Genomic DNA, 22,765 nt, shown 5'->3' on the forward strand with positions numbered 1-22,765 from the left:
ACAGGACAGAAACAACTACATTTCAAATACAAAGGAATAAAAGTCAGGTTGTACGAAGCTTTTTAGATTTTTGTAACCCAGATTTTAGACAAGTAACCCGCTAACTAGGAAATTTCGGAGCTCATAACAACCCGGTACGGACAAGCCCATCACCGATGATGATGATGAATCTAGTTCATCTGGCGGATGAGGCCGTTGATGTTCTCCTCACGGTTACCGTAGTCACCACCCTCGATGAAGTGCTTGAACTTGCGGGTGTGGAAGCCACCAGTGGGGTTGGAGAGCTTGAAGGGCCACAGGAAGTTGTTGGCCTGCTTGAAGTTGGGGCCAACGGTGTAGATCTCATGGATCAGATCCTCCATGCAGACAATGCCGTACTTGCCGAGGTTCTCCTCAATGATCTGGTTGTCAGTGAGGGGAACACGCTGCTTGTCGACCTTTCCGTAACCGCGCTTGTAGACGAGCTCACGGACGGACTTGAGGTTGGGGTAACCGTAGGCAATGTAGGGGTTGATGATGGTCAACATCTCCTGGGTAGCCTTGGTAAGACGGACGAAGGTACCGTTGTTGATCTGGAGCAGACGGAGCAGCTGGAGGATCTTGCGGGGCTGGGGAGGGATCTTGTTGATACTATAACGAGCTGTTAATATCGTGTAATGCTGACAGTGATGATGGTTTAACTTACCCCTTGATACGGATAACGAAGACAAGCTTGGGCTCGTCAGCAACGTAGAAGTTACCCTCCTTGCGAGCAACGCGGGCAAGGCGGATCTTCTCGCGCTCAGCATCGCGGTACTCCTTGACGTAGGACTCGGCACGCTTGAAGATGACGGCGCGCTTCTCCTTGTTGGCCTGGATTCATCTGTTAGCAGATGGTCTTGACAAATGACTCGTGAAATAACAATCATTTGAAGCTTCTTTTTCAGCCCCGAAAGATGGTTAACGAAGCGACAGCATCGACCGTAGTCTAGTCGCGTAGTGGTTGTTGTCATCACTATAGAAGGAAGAGGGAAAGGGAATAGGAAAAAAAAATGGTATAAACTTACGGCCTTCTTCTTCTCGGCCTCCTCACGGGCGACAGCGCGAGCCTGCTCCTGGCTCTTGCGCTTCTTCAGGAGGGTCTCGGGGACGAGAACCTGCTCCTTGGTGGGGACAGTGCTGTTAAGGTCAGTACAGTCTGTCCGCAGTGATTACACAGACTTTCGCCGAGTGTAAGAATTGCAGCTATAGTGCCACATTCTCATACTGAAGGCATAGGATAAAAAAAGCACTCGACGACATCCATTTAATCGGTGAGGTAGGAAAAGAAAGATTTTTTCCTTCACTTGTCGAGCCCGCGCGGTCCAGCTCACTACTAGTCACGCATTTTCAGCAGCAACTTTCGCAAGCCGGCGGTGACTTCAACCAAGTATGATAATCCTCATCCGACAAAACCCCAAGCATAACGCTCGGGAAGTGGTGTTGACGCTTTTCGCCCATACCATGCCCTATCACGGCGCAATGGTACAAGACGATAGCTCACAACAATTGTTTTCAAGGAGAAGGTTCACAGTGCCTTCAACCTCAATACCCCAGACCGTGCCGACACCCAATCCTCATATTCCTAACGCAATTTTAGGCGATTCAGGGGCGAGGCTCGGTCGCGGGAAAAATCGAGCTGGTGCTCAGCAACCGTTTTCAGGTCGCAGCATCTCCAGCGAGAAAGGACGACTATATCTGTAACCCTCACAAGCACCTCGAGCGATCAGCCGCAGGGGAATCTCAAAGGGAGTCTCACGTAGCAGTGGAGGCCATTGTGACGGTCCGTAGAGTTCGCGAGTTGGGCGGTTGGCGAAGGCTGTCGTACTGGAAGAAGATCGAAAGGAAGAAAAAAGCCGCTGCGAATCGAGAAAAATGGGTTGTGTGGGTGGATACCCCCGCTAAGCCGCATACGGCTAGCCATACTGGCTGGCCCATTTGTTCCTTTTAGGATTCTTCAAGCCCTTATCGCTATCAGGGTATCCGCTGGTCAGGTGACAATCACTGATAAGAGCCAATGGCAGTATGACCGCATCTATCTAGCGCTCTCGTGGTTACCCCACGCGCTCCGATAATTGAACACTCCTCAAGAGCAGACACCTGATCGCTATGGCTACTCGTCGAGGAGTTGGACTCGGCGCCTTCGCCAATCGCACCCAAGCCAGCCAGTCATTTGCGAACCATGGCGCCAATCTACGCTCCTCGCATCTCTCCTCTTTACAGACGCAACTGTCTGTATTCCAGTCATTACTCCACACCTTCGCGCTGGAACACAGCTCCACGATCAAGTCGAACCCGACGTTTAGAGCGGAGTTTGCCCGCATGTGCAATGCCATAGGAGTCGATCCCCTCGCAGCCAGCAATGTTAAAGGAAAGAATGCGCGAAAAGGGTTAGGGGAGATTGGCAGCTTCTGGACGCAGATTATGGGTGGGGATATGAATGACTTCTACTTTGAGGTCGCTGTCAGAGTGGTGGAACTTTGTCGCGCTACGCGAAGCGAAAACGGTGGGTTAATAGGTGTTGAGGAGTGTCGGAAACGAGTAGGCAAGGGGAAGGCTATTGGTAGTGGACTGGAGGTTACAGAGTACGTACTCGCTCATCCTTTGCTCTACCCATAACGAGTGACACAGTAGCTGACATGCGATGTGCAGTGACGATGTTCTCCGAGCTGTCAAGAGTCTGGAACCCCTAGGCTCTGGATTCTCGATTGTACATGTTGGCAGCAAGCAATATATTCGATCGATTCCCAAGGAGCTAAACACTGATCAGGCTACAGTCCTCGAAGCTATTCAGGTTCTTGGATACGTAAGCATCTCTATGCTTCAAGCGAATCTGAACTGGGAGAAGGCTCGAGCGCAGACTGTCATTGATGATCTACTGGCGGATGGCCTTGTCTGGCTGGATGCTCAAGCGGAGGAAAATGAGTATTGGTCACCTCAAAACCTGCTAGATGACAGTGGGTGAGCATGCTTTGCCGAAGGCTACTGCTGTTTGATATCATGATATATTCAGGGACAATCTTGGGCGTTGGGGCTGGCGCAAGTGTCCAGCGGGTACTGGATGCAAGAAGATATATACTAATAGTTGCTCTTGTCTGGGGACATACTAAGAATGGAAGGGGCAAGCAGAGTTCCAAGATGGAGTGGCTTTATTCCGAGGCTGCTATGGATTCCTCCCCGTCATGTCATACTATATATCATACTCAAGCCTGCTGAGAATCGTGACTGGTGGACTATTAAGAGGTGCTAAAGCGACCACCCTAGCTTGTCTTTGATCTACCGAGGAATGCTTGAGATCAGAGCTACGATCTGTACATCTGGTTAAAGCGTTAGCGTGCATTGATTTTCAACCTTTGATACATAATCTAGACTTTTCAGGCTCTGTATGTCCATCGTTCATTCCAAACGTGATATTCATCTGCGGAGAGTAGAAATACGGTATGCATGACAGTAGAACTCTAAGTAGGAAAAGGGCTAGAGTGGCCCAACGGAAAAAAAAGTTGAAAGAGGAAAAAAAGAACCATGATGGGTAAGAGCACACATGGAATCATACGCAGTTTAAATTCCAAGAAAAGGGAGCATTAGAACCATGAAAAAAGAAATCAATGCCATTAGAGATCATTTTTATGCCTTGATCGCTCCGCCCAATGCACCACCGCCAAACTGCTGTCCACCAGGCCGACGACCTTGTTGGCCACCAGGGAATCTGGGACCACCACGGGCTTGGCCACCACCTCGAGGACCACGGCCACCACGGGCGCCGGCGCCCTGATCGCGCTGGAAGGCGTTGGCCATGCCTTGCGTACGCTGCTCGAGAGTCTTCTCGTTGGACTCCAGAAGGTTCATCGACTTGTCGGCGAGGGTAACGATCTGGGACTGGAGACGGGACAGCTCAACACCCTTGCGGAAGACAATGGCGTCGTTGACCTGGTCGAGAGCAGCGGCCAGTTCCTCGTGAGAGATCATACGGCTGATGATAGCAGCGATCTTCTTCTCGGGGAGCTCGAACATGGTAGACAGGGTGGAGATGGAGAGGCTGTCGTAGAAGGGGGCGTAGGTGAAGAGGTAGGTGCGGAGACCCTCCTCCTGGATCTGCTGGGACAGCATCTCCTTGACCTTGTCGGGCTGGGGCATCAGATCCCAGATCTTGATCGAGTTGAGCATCTCAGCGGCCTTCTTCCAGTCACCCGCGGCAAGGAACTTGGCACTCATGATGACACCGTCACGGGTATTCTCAGCAGGACCAGTGAAGACCTGGCGCTCGTTGTAGTCCAGCATACGACGGAAGGTCTTGGAGATGACACGACGCTTCATCTCGGGGGAGGAAGAAGTCTGAGCCATCAGAGGAACCTCCAGGAACATGCTCGACGTGAGGTAGATGCACTCGAGGAGCTCGAGGTTGATGTGCATGTGGAAGGGCAGCTGACGCTGACGCTCCAGACGCTCCTGTTCAGGCGAGACGGTGGAGTAGCGCTGAAGGATGATGCCCTGAGCCAACAGCTCTTTCTGACGTCCACTGCCGCAGACCTCGGAGAGGGTGTTCTGGGCCTCGTAGATCAGGCCAGCACGGAAGGCACACAGACCGATCTGAACAAGGGTGCGGTTGAAGAGGATTTGGGTGGAAACGTCGAAGTTGGCAATGTTCTCGGTAAGGTGGGACATGAGCATCAGGTCACGAGAGCGGTAGTACTGGTCGTGCAGAGCAAGGAAGTAGATCTGGCACAGCATGGCACGAGCACGGATGATACCGTCGCTGTGCTTGAACAGGTAACTGCAAAGGGTCTGCACAAGGTTGGTCACATCGCCGGTGTTGCCACGAGGAGTGATGTTGGTGTCCAGCTCGGAGGGAAGGACCTTCCAGGTACCCTCCTCCAGGATCGTGACGACCTGAGAAGGCTTGAAGTAGATGTGCTCCAGTCTCCTCATGACCACGCGGTTAAGGCTGTCCTGGCGGGGATCGGTCTTCTCGGACTGAGTAAGACCCTCGACGTAGGCCTGGGTGCGGACAAGGTTGGCGTACAGCTGCTTCTCGTCACCCAGACGGTCGATGTACTCGGCAGTGTGGGGGTCGATGTGCTGCAGGGAACGGGTGAGCTCATCATCCAGTCTCTCGACGTACGAGACGATGCTGCCGGGGATGTGAAGGACCTCGCCGGGGGCGGGGGTGGGCTGCTTCTCATCATCCTCCCACTCCTCAGCACCCTCGGTCACGACATAGGTGCGGTTGTTCTCGAGAACGGACAGCAGGGTAGCGAACTCCTGCTCGGCGAACTTCCACTGATCGACGGCCATGTAGTTGCTGGTGGAGGAAGAGGTGAGATCGAAGCGGGTGGAGATCATGGTCAAGTAGATGCGGATACGCTGGTAAGGGGTCTGAGCAACCTCCAACAGCTTCTCCATCGTGCGGATCTGCTCCAGACGGTCGGTGTTCTTCTTTCCGCGGGATTCGACGATAACACGGAGGTGCTTCAGGATGCTCTCGGGGGTGTACTGGAGGGTCTTGCCGCCACGGCCGACGGTCGCGAAACCATCGTCATCACCGGCGGTGGAAAGAACAGGGGCTTCGATACGCTCGATCTTGGTCAGGCGAGGGGCGGCGGCGACGGGACGGGCCACTTCCTCCTTGGCTTCCATGAAGCCATCCTTGTTCTGCCTGTACTTGTCGATCTGAGCGGCGTAGTCCTTGTTGTTCTTCTTGATACGCTGCTTAACAGCGTTGAATCCCTTGGCGTTGCTGGCGTTCATCTTCTTGTTGCTCGACTTCTGCTTCGAGATGGTCTCGTTGACGAAATCCTCCAGGTCCGCAACAGTCTTGACGTAGATCTTGGGGGTGGGGCCAGACTGGACAATCTTGACGATTTGCCGGTTCAGCTTGTCGAACTCTAGAAAACGGATGTTAGTATCAAAAACCCATCCTTCCCTCCGCTGCCGATTCCGCAATTCCATCCTCTGATATCAGGGCCAAACGCACCTGTCGAGATGACCGCCCAATCGCTGATCTTCTCGGCATTTTCGATCAACTTGACGGTGTTTTCGAGTTCCTCCAACCGTTTGTCCTTGGCACTCTTGACGATAGTTACTCGTTCCTCATCTTCGCTCTCTTCGCTTTCGGAGACATTCTTCATGAAACGGTTCGCACCGGTCTTGCCGGCATCCTCGTCATCGGACGAGGACTCCTCCTCCTCAGACTCTTCCTCGCTGGACTCCTCCTCGGACTGCTCCTCCTCCTCGCGATCACTGTAGAGCTCCTCCTCGTCAGAGGAGCTGGACTCGCTGTCGCTACCGCCACCGTAGAAGAAACGCGACATGTTTGCGGATATTATTCAGACGCTGGAGATCGGGAAAGTCGCGAAAATCGAGGAACGGCGGTCTCAGTCGTCGCCGGGGGGATAACACGCAGGTTGGTAAGGCGGATCGGGCTGGTTCTTTTGCCTGGCAGGAAAATCCGTTGTGAGGGTTCCGAGCCGCAGAGGTTGGGCGGCGCGAGTCACACACGAAATTTAAGCGAGGCGGCGCCTAACCACAACAGGCAGGCGGCCAGTCTCCGGGACGCGGATGCCTTTGTTCTTTTTCCCCTCTCAACTCCAGATCTCAATGGATTCTGTTTTGGTTTATTTCACTGATGGGACCCTGTCAGTTCAAGATCCACGGCCTACATACATTGCGGAGATTCGGGCGCAGAGACCAGACGCAAACTATAGCGTTTTCCCGGCTTATTGGAGTTCCACCACGCTTCCCGTGTTCGATTTGTCGCCTTCGTTCACTTCACCCGCCAATCTACTACTACCACACCACACCCACTCGCCCCCCGTGGGGAAGAGAAAAAAGAGCAAGCAGCCTAGCTTTTCCAGCCCATCTAAACTCGGGCCTCATATCTCATATTTTACTATCCAAGTTACAGTCATGTTGCTCTTTGAATCGTGCAAAAAGGGACGGAACTAACAAAAAGGACATGTCTTGCATAGCACATAACAGGTGGGATCTCCGTGCAAATATTTGGGTAGAAGGAAATGAAAAATTCAAGAATCAACATAAATCACCTCTTTCCGAGTACTCCTGGCTATGCCGAAAACAGCCACATACAGGAACCTAGGAGAATTGACAGGGGAAAAGGAATAAATGAGGATGAGCATTGGGAAGCACTGCAGCGCTCAACTATAGGGAAAGGAGCACCTGTCCACCGTAGCGTGCTGCTGTAGCTTGACGAGCAGGCCATCCGTGTTTGCCGCCACGGCGGAGCTCTGAAGTTTAAAAATATCCCTTGGGAACTTACGCTGCCTGTCACGTAGGGGACTTTTATCTGTCCCATGCCTAACAACAAGGCAAACCGGCTGTCACAGGACTTTCATGGAGACAGAACTCACACGTACCAAGGACCTATTCAGGTCTCGAGGAAAGCTGATGGTAATGAGCTTAAAACCAAGCAGGCTCTCAAATACCAGGAAGGAGGCCATTTGAATGTAGCTCTGCGTCTAGCTTCTGGCGATGGACGCGTAAAGGAGCACACACTTGCCTATACAGAAGAGAAAATGGCTTGTCCGTCAGGCCGATGAACATCCATGTGCCATCGGCCTGTTCCTGGGTATGCATGCTCTCAATGCCACTGGTTTTGGCCCATAAAGCCTTCGCCTCCCAATACCCCATCCTCAAGGGTTCGAATGAAGTCGCGGTTTCTTGTACCGCCCGTACGGCTTCCTCGTCGCCTCTGACCAGCGGAGTTGGGGTCGACATATCCATCTGGAGGTGGTGGGTAATATGCCGGACTAGGCTGTAACCGAATAGGTGCATTGGGATCGAGGTGGCTGGCCACGCGCTGTATTGTTGGCGGGATACCTCCCCCCTGAGGGTCCATGGTAGATGCCCGTTGCCGCCCAGCCCTTGTCGTTGCTTGCGCGTAGAGGCTCTGGGATGGCGCGTACTGTGCTTGGGGCACTTGGCCGGGTATGAGATTCATCTGATGACCGTAGGCCGGTGGCTGAGTAGGGTAGGGCGGAGGGGCACCTTGCTGGTGACCAGTGAACATTCCATTGTACATTGGCGGCGGCTGGGCATGCGTGGGTGTGTGGAACTGATTCAACTGCATAGCGTAGGCATTCTGTGCGGCTGACTGGGCGTGGGCTGCTTGCGCGGCCCTCTGCTTGCTGGCAGCTTCGGCCTGCTGCTGCTGTTGAATTCCGGGAGCAACAGTCTTGTTCAGCGATGAGTACTTCAGGTTCATCGGGGGCATGAAAGGCCCCGTGAACTTCTGTTGCGTGATGAAAGGATGCAGTTTGGCCTGTTGGGGCGACCAACGTTCAAGGGGATTGATGGCCAATAAGCCACGAACGAAGTCAATGAAAGCTACTCGGTTGTTCAATTCTAATGATAATGGTTAGCAGATGTATGTGTGGGGGGTATCGAATATAACCTACCTCGTTCAATCTCTGCTTGTTTCATATTCTTTCTCGGCATCGGGTAGCTGCGGATGATTTCTTCCAGGGTCGACGCTTGGAAGTACTTTTTGCTTGGCTGCTCTTTCGTGTTATGCTCCCGAGAGTATTGCTCTAGACTCTTAAGGCGATATGTCTTGCGACCAAACTCGTCCTGAGTCTTCTCGAAGAATTCACCTGACTGCTTGCCCATCTCCAGCATCCATGTTGGCGGCAGGCCGAGCATTTCCACAATGCGGCAGACTTGGTTGTATTCAGAAGAACCAGGGAAGAGCGGCAACCCCAGGAATAACTCGACGACAATGCAACCAAGAGACCACATGTCTATCGCGGATGAGTAGCTAAAGGTGTGTTAGTTAAGCCGTGCATAGAGAAAAGGATGACATGTCGAGGCGGGGCCTCAGGGATGCGCGTACGGTAAGCCAAGAAGGACCTCTGGTGAGCGGTAAAACCTAGACTGGATATAGGTATAGACTGTCTGTCGCTCGTCACAGGCTGAACCAAAGTCGATGACTTTGATGATGGGGCTCTCGAGACTGCAATGGAGCAAAGTTAGCATAGCAAACTCGAAGGTAGTTTGTAGGGGTTGCTGACTTCTTTAATAGAATATTTTCCGGCTTCAGATCGCAGTGAATCAAGTGTGCCTTATTCAAAAGGCTCAATGCATTCAAAAGTTGCTGAGCAAATACGCGTACTAATGTCGTGCTCAAGCCCCGGAACTGGTTCTGCTTGATCAGTTCGTAAAGATTGACGCTCAACAGTTCGAAAACTAAGCACAGGTGCTGTCGGTGGATGAAAGTATCCTTCAGGCGGAGCAAGTGGTGGTCGTCATTTTTGTCGTATCTGCTGTTGAGCTGCGACGGTTGTGAGAAAAGGTGCAATAAATTCGACCCGCAGAGGTAGGGACGCTTACCAAGTCCAAGACCGACACCTCCATCATACTTTGGTTGAAATACGCAGTCTTGTTCTTGATGACCTTGACAGCTACAACCTCTCCGGTTTTTAAATTTTGGCACTTGACGACTTGACCGAAGGTTCCTTGGCCCAGCACATCAAGAATAAGGTAACGGTTCCTAAACGCGATTAGCTTAAATCCCAGAGGAACTTCAGTGGAGCACGCTGTAGGGCTAGACGTACTTGTGGCCGGCTTCCTCGCTGCCCAATATGTCGTTAACATAGAGAATATAGTCACTATCCTCATTATCGTAACCATCGTTTTTCACGCCTTTACTGGGCTTGGTAAGGACACGCCTCGGGTTCCGGGACGATTCATAGTTGAAGCCCGGGTTGCATATTCGATAAGTGGCGGGGAGATGTGTTGTTAACGCTTGCAGAGGCTGTACACATGTTAGCAAATGCCTATCCCACAGCCTTTGAATTCCATGTGCTTACGCTGATGAAACCACCATCAGGATTGGCGCGTCTGTAAGGTGGCTGCGCATTCGTGCGTGGCTGAAGTTCCTGGATTGACTTGATCTTCTGGAACTTCGGAACAGGGCCTCGGCCTGGCTGCTGGCTTCCACCGGATATCGACGCAGAGCGCGGCGACCTTCCATCTTGTGCAAATGCGGCGTTGAGCTGCGAGCCCGCCGAGGGCGGATAGTACTGATCAGGGCTCATGTCGGTGGGCTGAAGCGGGGGGAGTCTAGGGGGACGTGACGCAGCTGTCGGGAAAGGTGTTAGCTGTTATACTTTCAAAACCGGAATACCTCGCAAGCGTTGATACTCACAGGGTGGTGATTGGAACGCCTGAGGTGGCGAGGCGTAGGTTGAACCTCTTGTCGGCGACCGCCGTGGTTGATTCGGCCCGGGCGGGAAAGCATACGAGTTATGCGATTTCCCAGGGCTCGCATTGAACGACATGGACGGAGACAAGACATTCATAGGAGAGTACCTGCGAGCAGCTGAGGACTCTTCGCTTGGGAAGTATTGTGATGACGGTCGGCTATGATGGGTCGGTCTTGTCGAGTACTTGGCCCGGTTGTACGGATCCGCATCCTCCATCGTGGTGTCCGCATCGGTGACATAATCCCGACTACGTGGCGTCGCAGCAGGAGACGAAGCCATCGAGACAGTTCTGGAATTCGCACCGATCGAAGATGGTTTGGCGGTGGTGCCAGGAGACTGGAAGGGTTCGTAGGTGTAGCCCACCGGCGGCTGCGAGTGCTGTGGCTGGGCGCCGTATTTTGAGGCTAGCTGTTGTGGATTAGACGTCAACCCGTTGTTGAACTGCGCGGGATGCCCCATTAAGGGATCCTGGTATGCCTGCCACTGGGAATCCATGGCTTCCTCCTCCCGTATAGCAGCGGTCTCGTGAAGGTCAAGTGGGAGATCAGATCAGATCGGACATATGATGAACATTTATCAGTGTCGACAGCGCACATGCACCACGATCGGGGGTTAGATAGTAGCAGCGGGGACGGCAGACGCACGTAGCGCAATCAGGCGGAGACGACGCGGGACACCGGGAAGTGGTGGTGCAAATCGAAAATCGGAGGGGAGACGAGACGGAGGAATTGAAGCTAAATTCGAATTGCGTCGAACCTCATTATTTGAACAGCAGGCTGTTCTGATGATGAGGGTTCAGAAGGGGCGAGAGGGGAGGCGGCCAGTAGACGGACGGAGTGGGCGGTCGCAATCCACAATGACGGGTGCGACGCAGCAGCCAATATCGATGCGGCAGCTGACACGCGAAGGGGGTTTGGTCGGTTAGGTTTGGGGGGGGGAGGGAAGGACGGCGACTGAACCAACTAACTGTTGGAACCCCCAAGGGAAGGATGGGAATCCAGACAGCAAGTTATACAGTCGAGGAATAGATATGGGTAAGGGGGGGAGGGAAATCTGGAAGCAAGTCCAGACGATGGGCACTGAGTGAAACTAGTGCGGAGGGGGGAAGGAAGGGAAGAAGAGAGGGAAGAGAGGGTAAGTTGATTTCAGTTCGTGGAGGTGGAGATACCCTCTGACTCTGACTGACTGTGAGTGAGCACTGAGCAGCAGCGAGATCCGACGGCGGGCCTCAGGCTGCCGTTGGGTTGGGCCGTTTGTTTTGCAAATGGAATGGTGCCGGGAAAGAGCCACCCACGGACCAACCTGATACTACTCTCTTTTTTCCTTCCTTCGCTGGATACTGACTGTTCTAATGGCTGATCTCACGACTTTTGGGGATGACCCCTCTTTCATCTCCACGACTCCCCTCTCTGCAAGACAAGTGTGAGTGTGGGTGAGAGAGAGAGTGTGAGGGTGTGAGGGTGTGAGTGTACGTGCGTGCAGGCAGATTGGTAGGGATCTTGTCGATAGATGATGAATCGACTGCCAGCAAATCCAGGCCACCCCGGTTTCCAAAAGGCAAATGAAAGGGAGGAACACAGACAGACAGACAGACACACAACCAGCCAGAGAATGAAAAGACCCAATGCAGTTAAATACTAGCTAGCATTCCCATCTAGCCACCGTCCAGGGTTAGAACCAACATTAATTTTGGCCTACATCAAGGTGTAACTAGGCAATTAAATAATCATGGCGACTAGACTATTTGATGTCTGTCTGAGGTCTGAGTCTTTTCGCCTGCCTCGCGACCAACCTCTTGGACGACGATCTGCCTTCATTCGGAAGCATCCGCTGCCCCCTTGGGCATTCAAGTCCAACGGTACTGTTTTGGTATAGCTCGCTATACGAGCAGACTTAATACAACAATGCCTTTTCCTGCTGTTAATTTGGGGGGAAAGGATGACCTGGACCAGAGACGGTTGCTAATGCCATCCATGACTGGTGATTGTAATTGTCTCGAGTTCTGTACTACGGTTCCCTCTGCGTCATGGCCGTTTGCAGAAGCAGTTGCCAACCCTCATAACATTTGATTTGCACTTGTTCCAGGCCCAACAACATACGGAACCGAAACTAGGCGGTATATTCCACTCCTCCTCATAATGAAAAATTGGCACCGGAGGACATACCCGAAGCTCAAGGGAATTTCAGTAAGGTGATGACACTAACATCATCATCTGAGTGAGGTGTGTGAGGTGGACTGAGGCAACACACGGGCCCCAACCAGTCCCGGTGACGTGGGAGGCTACGTGGTGGATGACTAACCGCCCAAGGGCTAGGCACCAGGGCGGTGAGTCCCAGGCTGCCGTCGGTGAAATCTTTCTGCCGGCTCTATGGTTATCGTCGCGGTCCTTGTAGACATGGTCCGGCGCGGACCATCGCCAGTCCCATCCAGTCTTCGGAGATTCAATCTCTTTACTCTCACTTTCTCGCAGTCGGGCTGACACGTCCAGAGCCTGTGCGTGTTAAATAGCTTTTTTGCGCTATAGACTGGCTCTCATTAATTGGTATTGGTTAAATCGAACCCTGCCAGACTTACTTCGAACTACACATCGGTGACGCCACTTGCTGCAATGACCCTGGTATCATCTTTTTCATGACCACTATAATATCACACATAACTCTTACTTCTCCTTAAGAACGACCATAAACTACGGCCACATATTAATTTTGTGGAAAATAAAAGAGACGATCGTGAAATTCATCAGACTTGATAATCGCGCTGTTCATCTAGAAATTCACACAGGACCATGGATGACGCAAATGTGAACGATGTGGATGTCGCTGCGTCTAAAAATGGCTCGGATGAAGAAATTAAAAAAGAAGAACAGCCGGAACAACAAGCAACATCAGCATCGGATTTACCTAAATCTGAAGCTTCTCTAAACCAAGGGCATTCGGCAAATGCCGATGAAGCAAGTCGATTACGTGAACTGCAGGCCGATGTTCGTGATCAGGATGATCTCGAAAGGGACATCTCTCGTCAGGTACAATCTACTGGTCAATTTCTAAATGAGCCGAGATTGCTGACGACTATGGTAGGCCGACAAGTTGCTCATGGAGCAGGCTGATGAACGGGATAGCAAGAGATTAGAGAAAACCACACTAGAAAAACAGTATGGTTATGATAATGCTGAGATGTATGCGTGAAGCTTACACTGAATGATGACAGGAAGCTCGAGAGCCAAATCTTGAAATTGCATCAACGTTTGTCGCAGCCAGTTGGCACATCTGCGAGAGTCCGTATCAGGAATGAGATTGAGAAGCTGGAAAGCCGCAATGCGGCACTGGCAACTGACCTTACCGAAATCCAGCAAAGAATGGACGAAAGGCATCAAGGACAAGAAGCTGGTTCTCAGACTACCGGGACTGGCCGCATGCCTAATGAGTCGCGCCGGGACTATCTCATTCGGACGGGAAAGATTACGCCATTTTCCAACATGAGCTCGGGGCCAAACCATGGTCCTCTTGCCAGCCTTCAGGATGCCTTGATCGATGCAGAGGACGAACGCGATGAAAGAGAAGCATTGGAGCAGGTGAAAAACCGGTCAGCTGTTTCACATCGTAATCTCGTACGACCTGGATTCGGGTTCGACGAAACTCCCGAATCCAGCATAGTGGATGAAGCGCCTACCTCTCGAGCAAGTAAGCGCCGAAAGATAGACCGCGAGTCTTATGATGACGAACAAGAAGATTTTGAACAAGACACCAAGGTATCCTTCGAAGATAATTTCGAAGATCAAGATGAATCTGCTAGCTATGTTGAATCTGAAAGGCAGTCGTCTGTATCGGAAGATGAAGAAGAATTTCTACCTGAAGAGAAGCCAAAACGTACGGCAAAGCCGGTAAAGGCTCCAAAGTCTTCAGGTGATGTTGAAGATTTCAGCGGGATGGATGATGGAAATGAACAGCTCTATCAAACTAGGCTTCAATATTGGGTCAGTCAAAGGGCTGCTGCTAGGAAAAGAGCGCTTGAAGTTCATGCTGAAAGCCATGGATCCGAAGAGGTTGCTGCTGGAGACACTGTGGATGTGGTGGATCAAGATGAACAGGAAGAATGGTTCATGCCTCATCCGACAGTTGCAGATATGCCTTATGACAATGGCTACCGAATACCCGGTGATATACATCCCCTTTTGTTTGATTATCAGAAGACCGGAGTACAGTGGTTATGGGAGTTACAACAACAGCAAGTAGGTGGCATCATCGGCGATGAGATGGGTCTTGGCAAGACTATTCAAGTCATATCTTTCCTTGCTGGTCTCCATTACAGCAAAAAGTTGACGAGGCCGGTCATTGTCGTATGTCCTGCCACGGTCATGAAGCAGTGGGTGAATGAGTTCCACCGTTGGTGGCCTCCTTTTCGAGTATCCATCCTGCACACGTCCGGTAGTGGAATGGTCAACATCCGGAATGAGAGCAGTAGAGAAGATGCTCTTCTGTCTCAGTCATGGAACTCCTCGAGTTCCCGTGGCATGCCCAGTGGCTTGAAAGCAGCAAGGAAGGTCGTCAAACGTGTAGTAGAAGAAGGGCATGTACTGGTCACTACTTATTCGGGCCTACAGACCTATGCTTCTCTCGTGATCCCGATTGAATGGGGCTGTGCTGTTCTGGATGAAGGGCACAAGATTCGGAATCCGAACACCTCCATTACTATTCATTGCAAGGAACTCCGGACACCCCATCGCATTATCCTATCGGGTACCCCGATGCAAAACAATCTTACAGAGCTCTGGTCTTTGTTCGATTTTGTCTTTCCAATGCGTCTGGGGACTCTAGTGAACTTCCGGAATCAATTTGAATTCCCCATCCGTCAGGGTGGGTACGCAAATGCCTCTAATCTGCAAGTCCAGACGGCTGCCAAATGTGCCGAGACGCTCAAGGACGCCATTAGTCCCTACCTTTTGCAGCGGTTTAAGATCGATGTTGCGGCAGATCTGCCAAAGAAGAGTGAGCAAGTGCTGTTCTGCAAGTTAACAAAGCCGCAGCGACAAGCATACGAGACGTTCCTTGGTTCCGAGGAGATGAAATCCATCCTAAACGGGCGTCGACAAGTCTTATTCGGTGTCGATATATTACGAAAGATTTGCAACCATCCCGATCTACAAAACCATAAGTTGATGTCCTCGACGGCAGGATATGGTGGCGGATCAAAGTCCGGCAAAATGCAGGTCGTCAAGTCGCTGCTGGAGCTATGGAAGGATACCGGGCACAAGACTTTGCTGTTCACGCAGCATCGGATCATGCTCGATATCCTGGAGAAGTTTGTGAACTCACTGTCCGGATTCAACTACCGTCGAATGGATGGCACTACACCCATCCAGCACCGGCAAGCCATGGTGGACGAGTTCAACAATGACCCAAGCCTACATGTTTTTCTACTTACCACAAAGGTTGGCGGGCTGGGTGTGAATTTGACGGGTGCTGATCGGGTTATCATATACGACCCCGATTGGAACCCCTCAACCGATGTGCAGGCGCGGGAGCGGGCCTGGAGACTAGGACAAAAGCGCGACGTCACCGTCTACCGGCTTATGACAGCGGGCACTATAGAAGAGAAGATCTATCATCGCCAGATCTTCAAGCAATTTCTTACGAATAAAATTCTCCGAGATCCCAAGCAACGCCAGACTTTCCAGCTGAGCGATCTCCATGATCTCTTCTCCCTGGGAGACGAAGGACAAGGTCCCACCGAAACCAGTAAGATCTTCAAAGATGCGGACGTCACATATGAAGACAGTGATGGCGCCTCGCGCAGGTCCAAGGCAGCAACCAAATCATCTGCTGCTTCACATAGCGCGCAGGAAGAGAAGAAAGACATCAGCAAGGTCGTTGGCGTGGCCGCAGTCGAACAATTCCAGGGAGAACCAGAGCAACAGAGCAGCGAGCAGGAGAAGGGCACTTCTGGCGCCAACTCCGAGTCCCGCATCATGGAGGGCATTTTTGCCCGATCCGGGGTCCACTCGGCGCTAGAACACGACCAAATCGTGAACGGCAAGCGCGTGGTGCGAGCAGACCCCAAGATAATCGAGGCCGAAGCAAAGCGGGTGGCAGCTGAAGCCGCAGAGGAGTTGCGGCGAGCGGGCGAGGCAGCGCGGTCTGTCCCCATTGGCACTCCAACCTGGACGGGCCAGTTCGGCCTGGCTGGGAAACCCGAAGAACAGTTACCCAGTCGACCTGCATTTAGAGGGAGCAGTAGCGCCGCCAGACGAGCAGTAGCCGGACCATCCTCAGCAAGCATCCTGGCGAATCTCTCTGCGCGCACACCGTCCCCGCGCAGCAGCAGCAACAGTCCCGCGCCATCACGCACCCCCAGCGGGGTCGATTTCATTACGATGATTCGAGACTTCATCACAGCCCAGGGCGGGTCGGTGTATACCCAAATGTTGATCGATCATTTCAACCGCTACTGCACCACGCCGCAACGGTCGGCCGAGTTCAAGGAAATGCTGAAGACAATAGCCGTGCTGGACAAGGGGGGACGAAACGGGCGCGGGAAATGGGCCTTGAAACCCGAATATGCCAAGCGACGATGATTGCCACCTAATAGCGCATTTGTATACTAGATATGAGATCATATTAGGCGTTGGGCAACCATGGGATGAATAGATTAATTGCGTTTTGGAATGATCGATACCTATATCCTATGCTAATATACAATTATGTATCAGGGATTACCCATGTATGTCCCGAAGGGCTGAAAGTTGAAGAAGGTTGAAACAAGCAATTCGCCGATCCAATGCCCCTTCGTGTAATTATTCTACTATCTATAGTAATCATCATTGTTGTACAGCAAAATGCACTGATCATCAAAAACCCCGAGCAAACGTAATCATCATCATCTCTATGACGTATACCCACTGTACACTGTACTGTGTATCTGTGACAGACAGAAAAGACTGATTATTGAGTTCTTTTTCAGCTACAGTAAGTAGTCTAGACGAACGTTTCCCACCGACCAAAGAAGTAAGTCATTCGGATATTATTACCCCGCGGGAAAACAACGTGATAAAACGAACTGGTTCCGTGGATAGCGATCGTCCTTTTCTTTCAAGACGGTTTGGGTGGGGTGTGGGTTTGTGTCATGAAAGACAATAGTGTGAACCAGAGAAGGGGAGGGAATGGAACGGGGAGGGGAATCATGATGTCAGTTGTAGTTGCAGAGTCGGGGGGCCGGCGTGATGAATATGACTTGTCTAGATTTTTTCGGATAGCATAGCCACGGTGTAGTACGGAGTAGGGTTGGTAGTTGTACAGGAACGAAAGTCTAGACAGATACTAGTTAGTTACTTTACTAATTACTAGGATGCTGTAAGTAAGAAAAGGTCTGAGTGAGTTGGTTGTTTCAAGACCAATCGGGAGTGGTGGTATGATCGGGAAGTCAAAGTCCACTTTTTTTTTTTCTGCAGGTTAAAATTCTATTTTCAAGTGAAGTTACGTGATGGTCGTGATCGGCTTCAGGGGGGGAGGACGCATTGATCAATTGTTACTGAATCCTCTACGCATCATAGTTACTATTGTTGTTGTCTTTCGTAATGACGACAATTCCATTGTCTACTATTGTGGAAAGAGAAGACGATCCAATCCGCGAGGCATATGACGACAGAATTGGATGGATGAATGGATAATGGTAGAAATCCGAGCCGAGGGAGGAGAAAATCTGAGACAAAAAAGTCAATCATCTGACTGGGCAGGGATCGGTCGGGCATCGGGCATGGAGGAGAAGAGGAGAGAGTGTGTGAAAATCCGATCAGCCGATAGATTAAGATCGACTGCTTACAAGTTTTGAGTAGGATTGGATTAGTATTTAGTCTTGTTGGTGGGTAAAATAAAAATAGAAATATAATTATTTAGTTAGTCTGTCTCATGTCAGATTAGCACTGATGGGGTTTGCTGTTTGTTAACTTGATATAGTATGGAGGTAAAGGGGAATAATAGTACTATTCCCATCTCTCTATCTCTACTAGTACTACTATAATATACTGAGTATGTGAAGTGTATGTATGCGGGGATAACTCCAGTCTCCTCCCGCCATCCTAGTCGTTCATTCCGCGCCTGTCCAATCAAGCCGTTCTGTTGAATTCGCCGCCAAACCCTGATTGGTCCGGCTCAAAACCCTCCACCAGCACAGCCAAGAACGGGATCAGCCAATCGGACTGTGATGACCAGGGCGGCCAGTCCGAAAGTGCAGTGGAGCAAGAGGATTTGCCTCCAGTTGTTCCTGCCTCTTTGCCTGCCTCTCATTCTGCCAACTCAAAAGTATTCCTCAGCTTGAGGGAAATCAAGCTCCAACCACCAACCACCAACCGCCCCCTCCACCTGTCGGCATTCGCCCAAGTTTCTATTCTCAGATTCGCGCAAAGTTTTCCCTAGTCTAGTCGGTAGTCTGTCCTGCCCCTGCACTATCCTTGGATCCTCCACCACTCGTTCCAACTTTCCCGTAAACTGTAGGCATTTCGGCGCCGGTGCACCCGTGTCCGCCCCCAACTGCGGCTGTGGGGAAGAATCGTGGTGGCTGTCCGATATAAAGACGCTGGCCATCCCCCTCCATTTCAGCCTTCATCTATCACGCACCATCCTCCTCCCTTTCTCCCACATCCACTGTTCTATTTCAGGATCAAACCACGAGCCATACTGACTCTTTCTATTTTAATTTCCAACTTCTTCATCCACCTCTCTCCCATACCATCCATAATGAAGTTCCTTGCCTCTCTTGCCCTGTTGGCGTCTACTGTGGCTGCTGGCCCGGTGCTGTACCCCCGCCAGTCCAGCAACTCCACCCAATCCTTCTACCTGAAGACCTCGGGCGCTACCAACGACGACCACAACAACCTCTACATTTATGCCTACCACACCGGTGCGGGATTTAACGATGCCGTGCTGACCTCGGACGTCGGAACGGCCAGCCCGGCCTTCCTGAACGGCACCCACACCCAGTTCGACCTGGGCACTTCTTTCCCCTGGGGATTCAAGATGGGCGTCCAGAACAACTATGCAGGTTAGACTTCCTGTTCCTTCCCCTGTTCCATGTTTTGTTTTGTCTTGCCACATGGACATTCGGAGAATTAACTTTTTGGCAGCATGGGAGTCCGTTCAGATCAATGTTGGATACGGCGATGATGACTTCTCCATTGGTTCTACCGGTCTGGAGTGGTCGGCACAGGATGGCTTTGGAGGCTGGCTAGGTGAGTGACACTGAACATATATATAACCATACAATCTGTCAGGACGTGCCACTAACTGCAGCTATGTAGTGTGCGACTGGTACCACAACGCACCCCAGCTCTTCTACATCTACCGCTATGAGGAGCCCACTATTCCGGATTCCTGCAGCACTGTCGACCTGACGCCCGAATACACTTCCTAAAGACACGACGTCTAGACCTCGCCACAGTGCCTTAACAGGGGCTCTATGACGAGGGTGGCGTGACTGATGAATCATGAGACCGAAGGATCTGGGAGGATATGCGCCTCTCCCAGCCTGAGAGTGAATGCACACTGTAACAATACGCCTGTTAAATGATCGACCCTTACTAATGTTAATATACTTAATGATGAGTGTGAATGAGTTTTGATGACCGGGGAGCAAGGTGATCTATCTATACGCGAAGCGTGGCATGTTGCATAGTCAGGAATATCTGGTTTAGATAATCTCACGTAAATACATGCATTTATACTATCTTTTTATCTCTAATCTTCATGATTGACAGGAGTGATAGCTGCAAATCCACAGTAAAAGTAAAGTAGATTGATGTGCTTCTCATCCGCTCTTCGCTTATCGTAGTGGCCAATAATTGGCAATAGTGGCTGCCGGGATCCGGTTAGTGTCGCAGACTTTGCGGGGACACCAAAGACTGATTTCTACAACAATCCATGACTATGACTGACTGTACGGGGAATGAACTTGCACCTAGAAAACGAGACGAGATGGATAGCTGATACAGTCAGAGAAGGACAGACACGGAATGATTCTTTCGCCAGAACTTTATACCTGCGACGAGGGAGGCAAAGGGACTATTCTAAGTGAAACAAAGTTGCTGGCCAGGGCATAAATCATGATCCCCGACCGGGTCAGATGCAGTGGATGCCTCAGGCGTACCGCCAAAAATAGCCGGGTGTCTCACTCCCTGGCCCAATCGGGCAAGGCGCGCCTTCAATGGCTGCTCGTCTGGTCTTTTAGTCTCTCGCCCTCGTCTTTCTTTCTTCCCCCCTCGGGTCGGACAATGCTTCGCTCGTCTGTCGTTTGTCTTTTCTGACCTTCGCTATCGCTTGATCGGTCGTATCTTTTCATCTCTCTGCCACCCCAGGTTCGCTGGAATCAGATCCGTCCCTGTCGCTCGCTTTGTTTACATCTGTCTCCCCCCGACCCTCGTTGGACCCTGCCGAGAATCTATCGGACGATCTGCATGTTTCAGTCCCGCTGGCCTGAAAAAACACCTCCTCTGCAGCCCGTATCGCTTCATCGCTGGATTTGATCATCGCTTATCGTGCTCGACGGTTCATCTTCGCCATCCTGGTGTAGCTTCGTCTGTTGCTCGTCAGTTCATCGCAGTTACAAATACCCCTGTCGCTTCTGCCGCCGTATACGGGAAAGGGTCCACGTCGATCGGACCCTGAATTTTGCCAAGGGAGTCAACCGACCCCTCTGCCTTTCATCAACACAACCGCACAACACTACAATCGGACTTTTCAAGATGCGTTCCATGTCTCGTCTGTTTGTTCTGTGCCTCCTCTTGGTGCTGGGGACGGTAACTTCCGCCTGGCCATGGCCGCCGCATGGCGAATTGTTGCGACGAGCTGGTCAGTCCTATCTTATGACATTTACATCCCTTGGCCTTTATCCTACTTTCATCGTGATTCGTGTATGATGTGTTGCTGACCCGCGAAGATACCACCGCAGCTGAGAGCGCAACCACTGGAGCCGCCGCTACCACCGAGAGTGCATCGAAGACCGAAGCAGCGACCAAAACCGCCGCCGCAACAGGAAGCGACACCACGGCCACGGCCACCGGCACCAATACCAAGTCAGCAACCGGAACAGGCACTGCCAGCGGCAAGTCCTCTGGCTCTTCTTCGAACAGCACAACGAGTGTTTCTATCAACCCCGCTGCCGGTGCCGGTGGTATCTCCATGCTTATTCCCACCCAGGGTGCCACAACCTACTATAAGATCGGCGATTATGTGACATTGAAATGGAACTACACCTCTTTGACCATTAGCCCAACGGCTGTCAATGTGGTCGCTTCGTGCAGTTTGAACAGCGCCACCTACACCCTCACGTCCAACATGACCATGTCGCCCACCGGAGAGGTGGTCTGGGACACCAAGAAGTACCAGGCCAACGCGACTGTCCCGTTGTTGACAGCGTCGTACACGTTGATCGTGTGGGATGCCAGCAAGGCCATCACTGAGACGGCCAGTGCCGGCTATCTTAGCGCTGCTAGCAGCTACATCTTCGGAATGTACAGCTCCCAGCCGTACACTCCGCTCAATGGTATGTTATCCCCTCCGTATATTGTAATCAGTCTGCTAACTTCATCAGGATTTGTCTGCGCTACCTGCAGCGGCGCTTTCTCCGAACTCGAACGCTTAGGGATGAAATTCACCTTCGGCATGTTCGCCATCACCGTCCTGTCCTTCACCTGGTTCGCCGGTGGCTTCGGTCTCTTCTCCACGTGAATGTAATCTCCGGATGACGACGACAAAAAGAAACATTTTTATGCATTAGAATGTTGCATTGAGCAAAGCGAATTTCGTTTCAAGTTATGATGATAGCAAACTATCAGCTGGGTTGGATTGGCGTTTGCGAGTTTCCATTTCTGATTTGACTAATGGCTGGGAAGTTCCTCTATATTATTGACCTTTGTTCACTCCTTTGAAGCGCAGCAATAGCGGGATATCAGTGTAATAGTGTGTGCATGCGGTGATTATGACATATTGATTGTATCTCCACTTGGCCTGTCTATATTTAATGTTCTCTGCAATTATGGCATGGATGTATGTATACATACTCATCTGGACTGTATCGGATACTTCCTCAGATTAATATATACTACAGCAGTAGAATAGAACGAGCAACCTTACTGAAAGATAATGTGATACTAAACTTTATGCACTTCCCATCACAGCACCGAGTATCCATACTATCACTATAGTAGTAGTATATGCTGGAACAACCCACCTTCATCATACTACCAACCAACCAACCAACCAAGACGACACCCAACCTTGATGCCTTAAAAAAGAAGAAGAGAATAATAACCCGAAAGTATTAGGATACTTACTACAACAAATAGACCTTTAAAAGAAATATCCCGAAATCAATTACTACATAAACGGAGTATCTCATCCACACCCCTTATGAAGATAATATATACTAATCCGTCCTCTGTACTACTACTTACTTACTACACGACGAAGTCATTTTCTAAGGATGATGATATGACATCATTTCGTTTATTCCAACAGATGACTATAAAATGAGTGTGACATAT

General features: G+C 51.1%; 8 protein-coding genes across 8 annotated transcripts; 5 read left to right on the forward strand and 3 right to left on the reverse strand.

Moving 5' to 3' along the window:
* Positions 1 to 42: 42 nt before the first annotated feature.
* BO85DRAFT_472348 (60S ribosomal protein uL30) lies at positions 43 to 2,191 on the reverse strand. The gene is made up of 5 exons (XM_025662547.1): positions 2,175 to 2,191; positions 1,778 to 1,845; positions 1,047 to 1,158; positions 686 to 852; positions 43 to 630 (listed from the first exon to the last, which is right to left on the reverse strand). The coding sequence occupies exons 2-5, from the start codon at positions 1,792 to 1,794 to the stop codon at positions 171 to 173; spliced, it is 756 nt and encodes a 251-aa protein (XP_025510891.1). The 5' UTR covers positions 1,795 to 1,845; positions 2,175 to 2,191; the 3' UTR covers positions 43 to 170.
* BO85DRAFT_170304 (ESCRT-II subunit protein SNF8) lies at positions 2,068 to 3,324 on the forward strand. Its single transcript, XM_025654283.1, has 2 exons — positions 2,068 to 2,603; positions 2,671 to 3,324. The coding sequence occupies exons 1-2, from the start codon at positions 2,128 to 2,130 to the stop codon at positions 2,981 to 2,983; spliced, it is 789 nt and encodes a 262-aa protein (XP_025510892.1). The 5' UTR covers positions 2,068 to 2,127; the 3' UTR covers positions 2,984 to 3,324.
* On the reverse strand, positions 3,325 to 6,473 carry nip1 (translation initiation factor eIF3 core subunit c). Its single transcript, XM_025658297.1, has 2 exons — positions 5,990 to 6,473; positions 3,325 to 5,900 (listed from the first exon to the last, which is right to left on the reverse strand). The coding sequence occupies exons 1-2, from the start codon at positions 6,324 to 6,326 to the stop codon at positions 3,643 to 3,645; spliced, it is 2,595 nt and encodes an 864-aa protein (XP_025510893.1). The 5' UTR covers positions 6,327 to 6,473; the 3' UTR covers positions 3,325 to 3,642.
* On the forward strand, positions 6,303 to 7,218 carry BO85DRAFT_170286 (uncharacterized protein). The gene has a single exon (XM_025654282.1). It carries the CDS (start codon positions 6,641 to 6,643, stop codon positions 7,109 to 7,111), a length of 471 nt encoding a protein of 156 aa, XP_025510894.1. The 5' UTR covers positions 6,303 to 6,640; the 3' UTR covers positions 7,112 to 7,218.
* A 394-nt stretch (positions 7,219 to 7,612) lies between these two features.
* BO85DRAFT_382722 (putative protein kinase Yak1) lies at positions 7,613 to 10,730 on the reverse strand (the record flags this gene model as incomplete). The annotated part of the gene is made up of 8 exons (XM_025656479.1): positions 7,613 to 8,376; positions 8,430 to 8,788; positions 8,864 to 8,983; positions 9,042 to 9,301; positions 9,361 to 9,520; positions 9,585 to 9,784; positions 9,840 to 10,111; positions 10,178 to 10,730. 8 exons carry the CDS (start codon positions 10,728 to 10,730, stop codon positions 7,613 to 7,615), a joined length of 2,688 nt encoding a protein of 895 aa, XP_025510895.1.
* A 2,291-nt stretch (positions 10,731 to 13,021) lies between these two features.
* On the forward strand, positions 13,022 to 16,807 carry BO85DRAFT_492639 (DNA-dependent ATPase RAD26; the record flags this gene model as incomplete). The annotated part of the gene is made up of 3 exons (XM_025663788.1): positions 13,022 to 13,258; positions 13,314 to 13,387; positions 13,444 to 16,807. 3 exons carry the CDS (start codon positions 13,022 to 13,024, stop codon positions 16,805 to 16,807), a joined length of 3,675 nt encoding a protein of 1,224 aa, XP_025510896.1.
* A 2,158-nt stretch (positions 16,808 to 18,965) lies between these two features.
* Positions 18,966 to 19,984, forward strand: BO85DRAFT_407055 (uncharacterized protein; the record flags this gene model as incomplete). The annotated part of the gene is made up of 3 exons (XM_025657352.1): positions 18,966 to 19,269; positions 19,352 to 19,456; positions 19,526 to 19,984. The coding sequence occupies 3 exons, from the start codon at positions 18,966 to 18,968 to the stop codon at positions 19,636 to 19,638; spliced, it is 522 nt and encodes a 173-aa protein (XP_025510897.1). The 3' UTR covers positions 19,639 to 19,984.
* Positions 19,985 to 20,746: 762 nt separating this feature from the next.
* BO85DRAFT_170365 (uncharacterized protein) lies at positions 20,747 to 22,037 on the forward strand. The gene is made up of 3 exons (XM_025654284.1): positions 20,747 to 21,071; positions 21,160 to 21,765; positions 21,814 to 22,037. The coding sequence occupies exons 1-3, from the start codon at positions 20,966 to 20,968 to the stop codon at positions 21,948 to 21,950; spliced, it is 849 nt and encodes a 282-aa protein (XP_025510898.1). The 5' UTR covers positions 20,747 to 20,965; the 3' UTR covers positions 21,951 to 22,037.
* The last annotated feature ends 728 nt before the right edge of the window (positions 22,038 to 22,765 follow it).

The sequence above is a fragment of the Aspergillus piperis genome (genome assembly GCF_003184755.1).
Source record: "Aspergillus piperis CBS 112811 unplaced genomic scaffold BO85scaffold_27, whole genome shotgun sequence".
Classification (NCBI taxonomy): domain Eukaryota; kingdom Fungi; phylum Ascomycota; class Eurotiomycetes; order Eurotiales; family Aspergillaceae; genus Aspergillus; species Aspergillus piperis.

What these genes read in the sequence shown, in the direction of transcription:
- BO85DRAFT_472348 (XM_025662547.1), bottom strand. An exon ending in AGGCCGAGAAGAAGAAGGCC is followed by an intron (nt 853 to 1,046) that starts GTAAGTTTATAC and finishes AGATGAATCCAG; the next exon opens with GCCAACAAGGAGAAGCGCGC. An exon ending in TTCGTTATCCGTATCAAGGG is followed by an intron (nt 631 to 685) that starts GTAAGTTAAACC and finishes AGCTCGTTATAG; the next exon opens with TATCAACAAGATCCCTCCCC.
- BO85DRAFT_170304 (XM_025654283.1), top strand. Translation starts at nt 2,128, where the DNA reads ATGGCTACTCGTCGAGGAGTTGGACTCGGCGCCTTCGCCAATCGCACC. An exon ending in AGTGGACTGGAGGTTACAGA is followed by an intron (nt 2,604 to 2,670) that starts GTACGTACTCGC and finishes TGCGATGTGCAG; the next exon opens with TGACGATGTTCTCCGAGCTG.
- nip1 (XM_025658297.1), bottom strand. Translation starts at nt 6,326, where the DNA reads ATGTCGCGTTTCTTCTACGGTGGCGGTAGCGACAGCGAGTCCAGCTCC. An exon ending in TTGGGCGGTCATCTCGACAG is followed by an intron (nt 5,901 to 5,989) that starts GTGCGTTTGGCC and finishes TCCGTTTTCTAG; the next exon opens with AGTTCGACAAGCTGAACCGG.
- BO85DRAFT_170286 (XM_025654282.1), top strand. Translation starts at nt 6,641, where the DNA reads ATGGGACCCTGTCAGTTCAAGATCCACGGCCTACATACATTGCGGAGA.
- BO85DRAFT_170365 (XM_025654284.1), top strand. Translation starts at nt 20,966, where the DNA reads ATGCGTTCCATGTCTCGTCTGTTTGTTCTGTGCCTCCTCTTGGTGCTG. An exon ending in CGAATTGTTGCGACGAGCTG is followed by an intron (nt 21,072 to 21,159) that starts GTCAGTCCTATC and finishes TGACCCGCGAAG; the next exon opens with ATACCACCGCAGCTGAGAGC. An exon ending in GCCGTACACTCCGCTCAATG is followed by an intron (nt 21,766 to 21,813) that starts GTATGTTATCCC and finishes TAACTTCATCAG; the next exon opens with GATTTGTCTGCGCTACCTGC.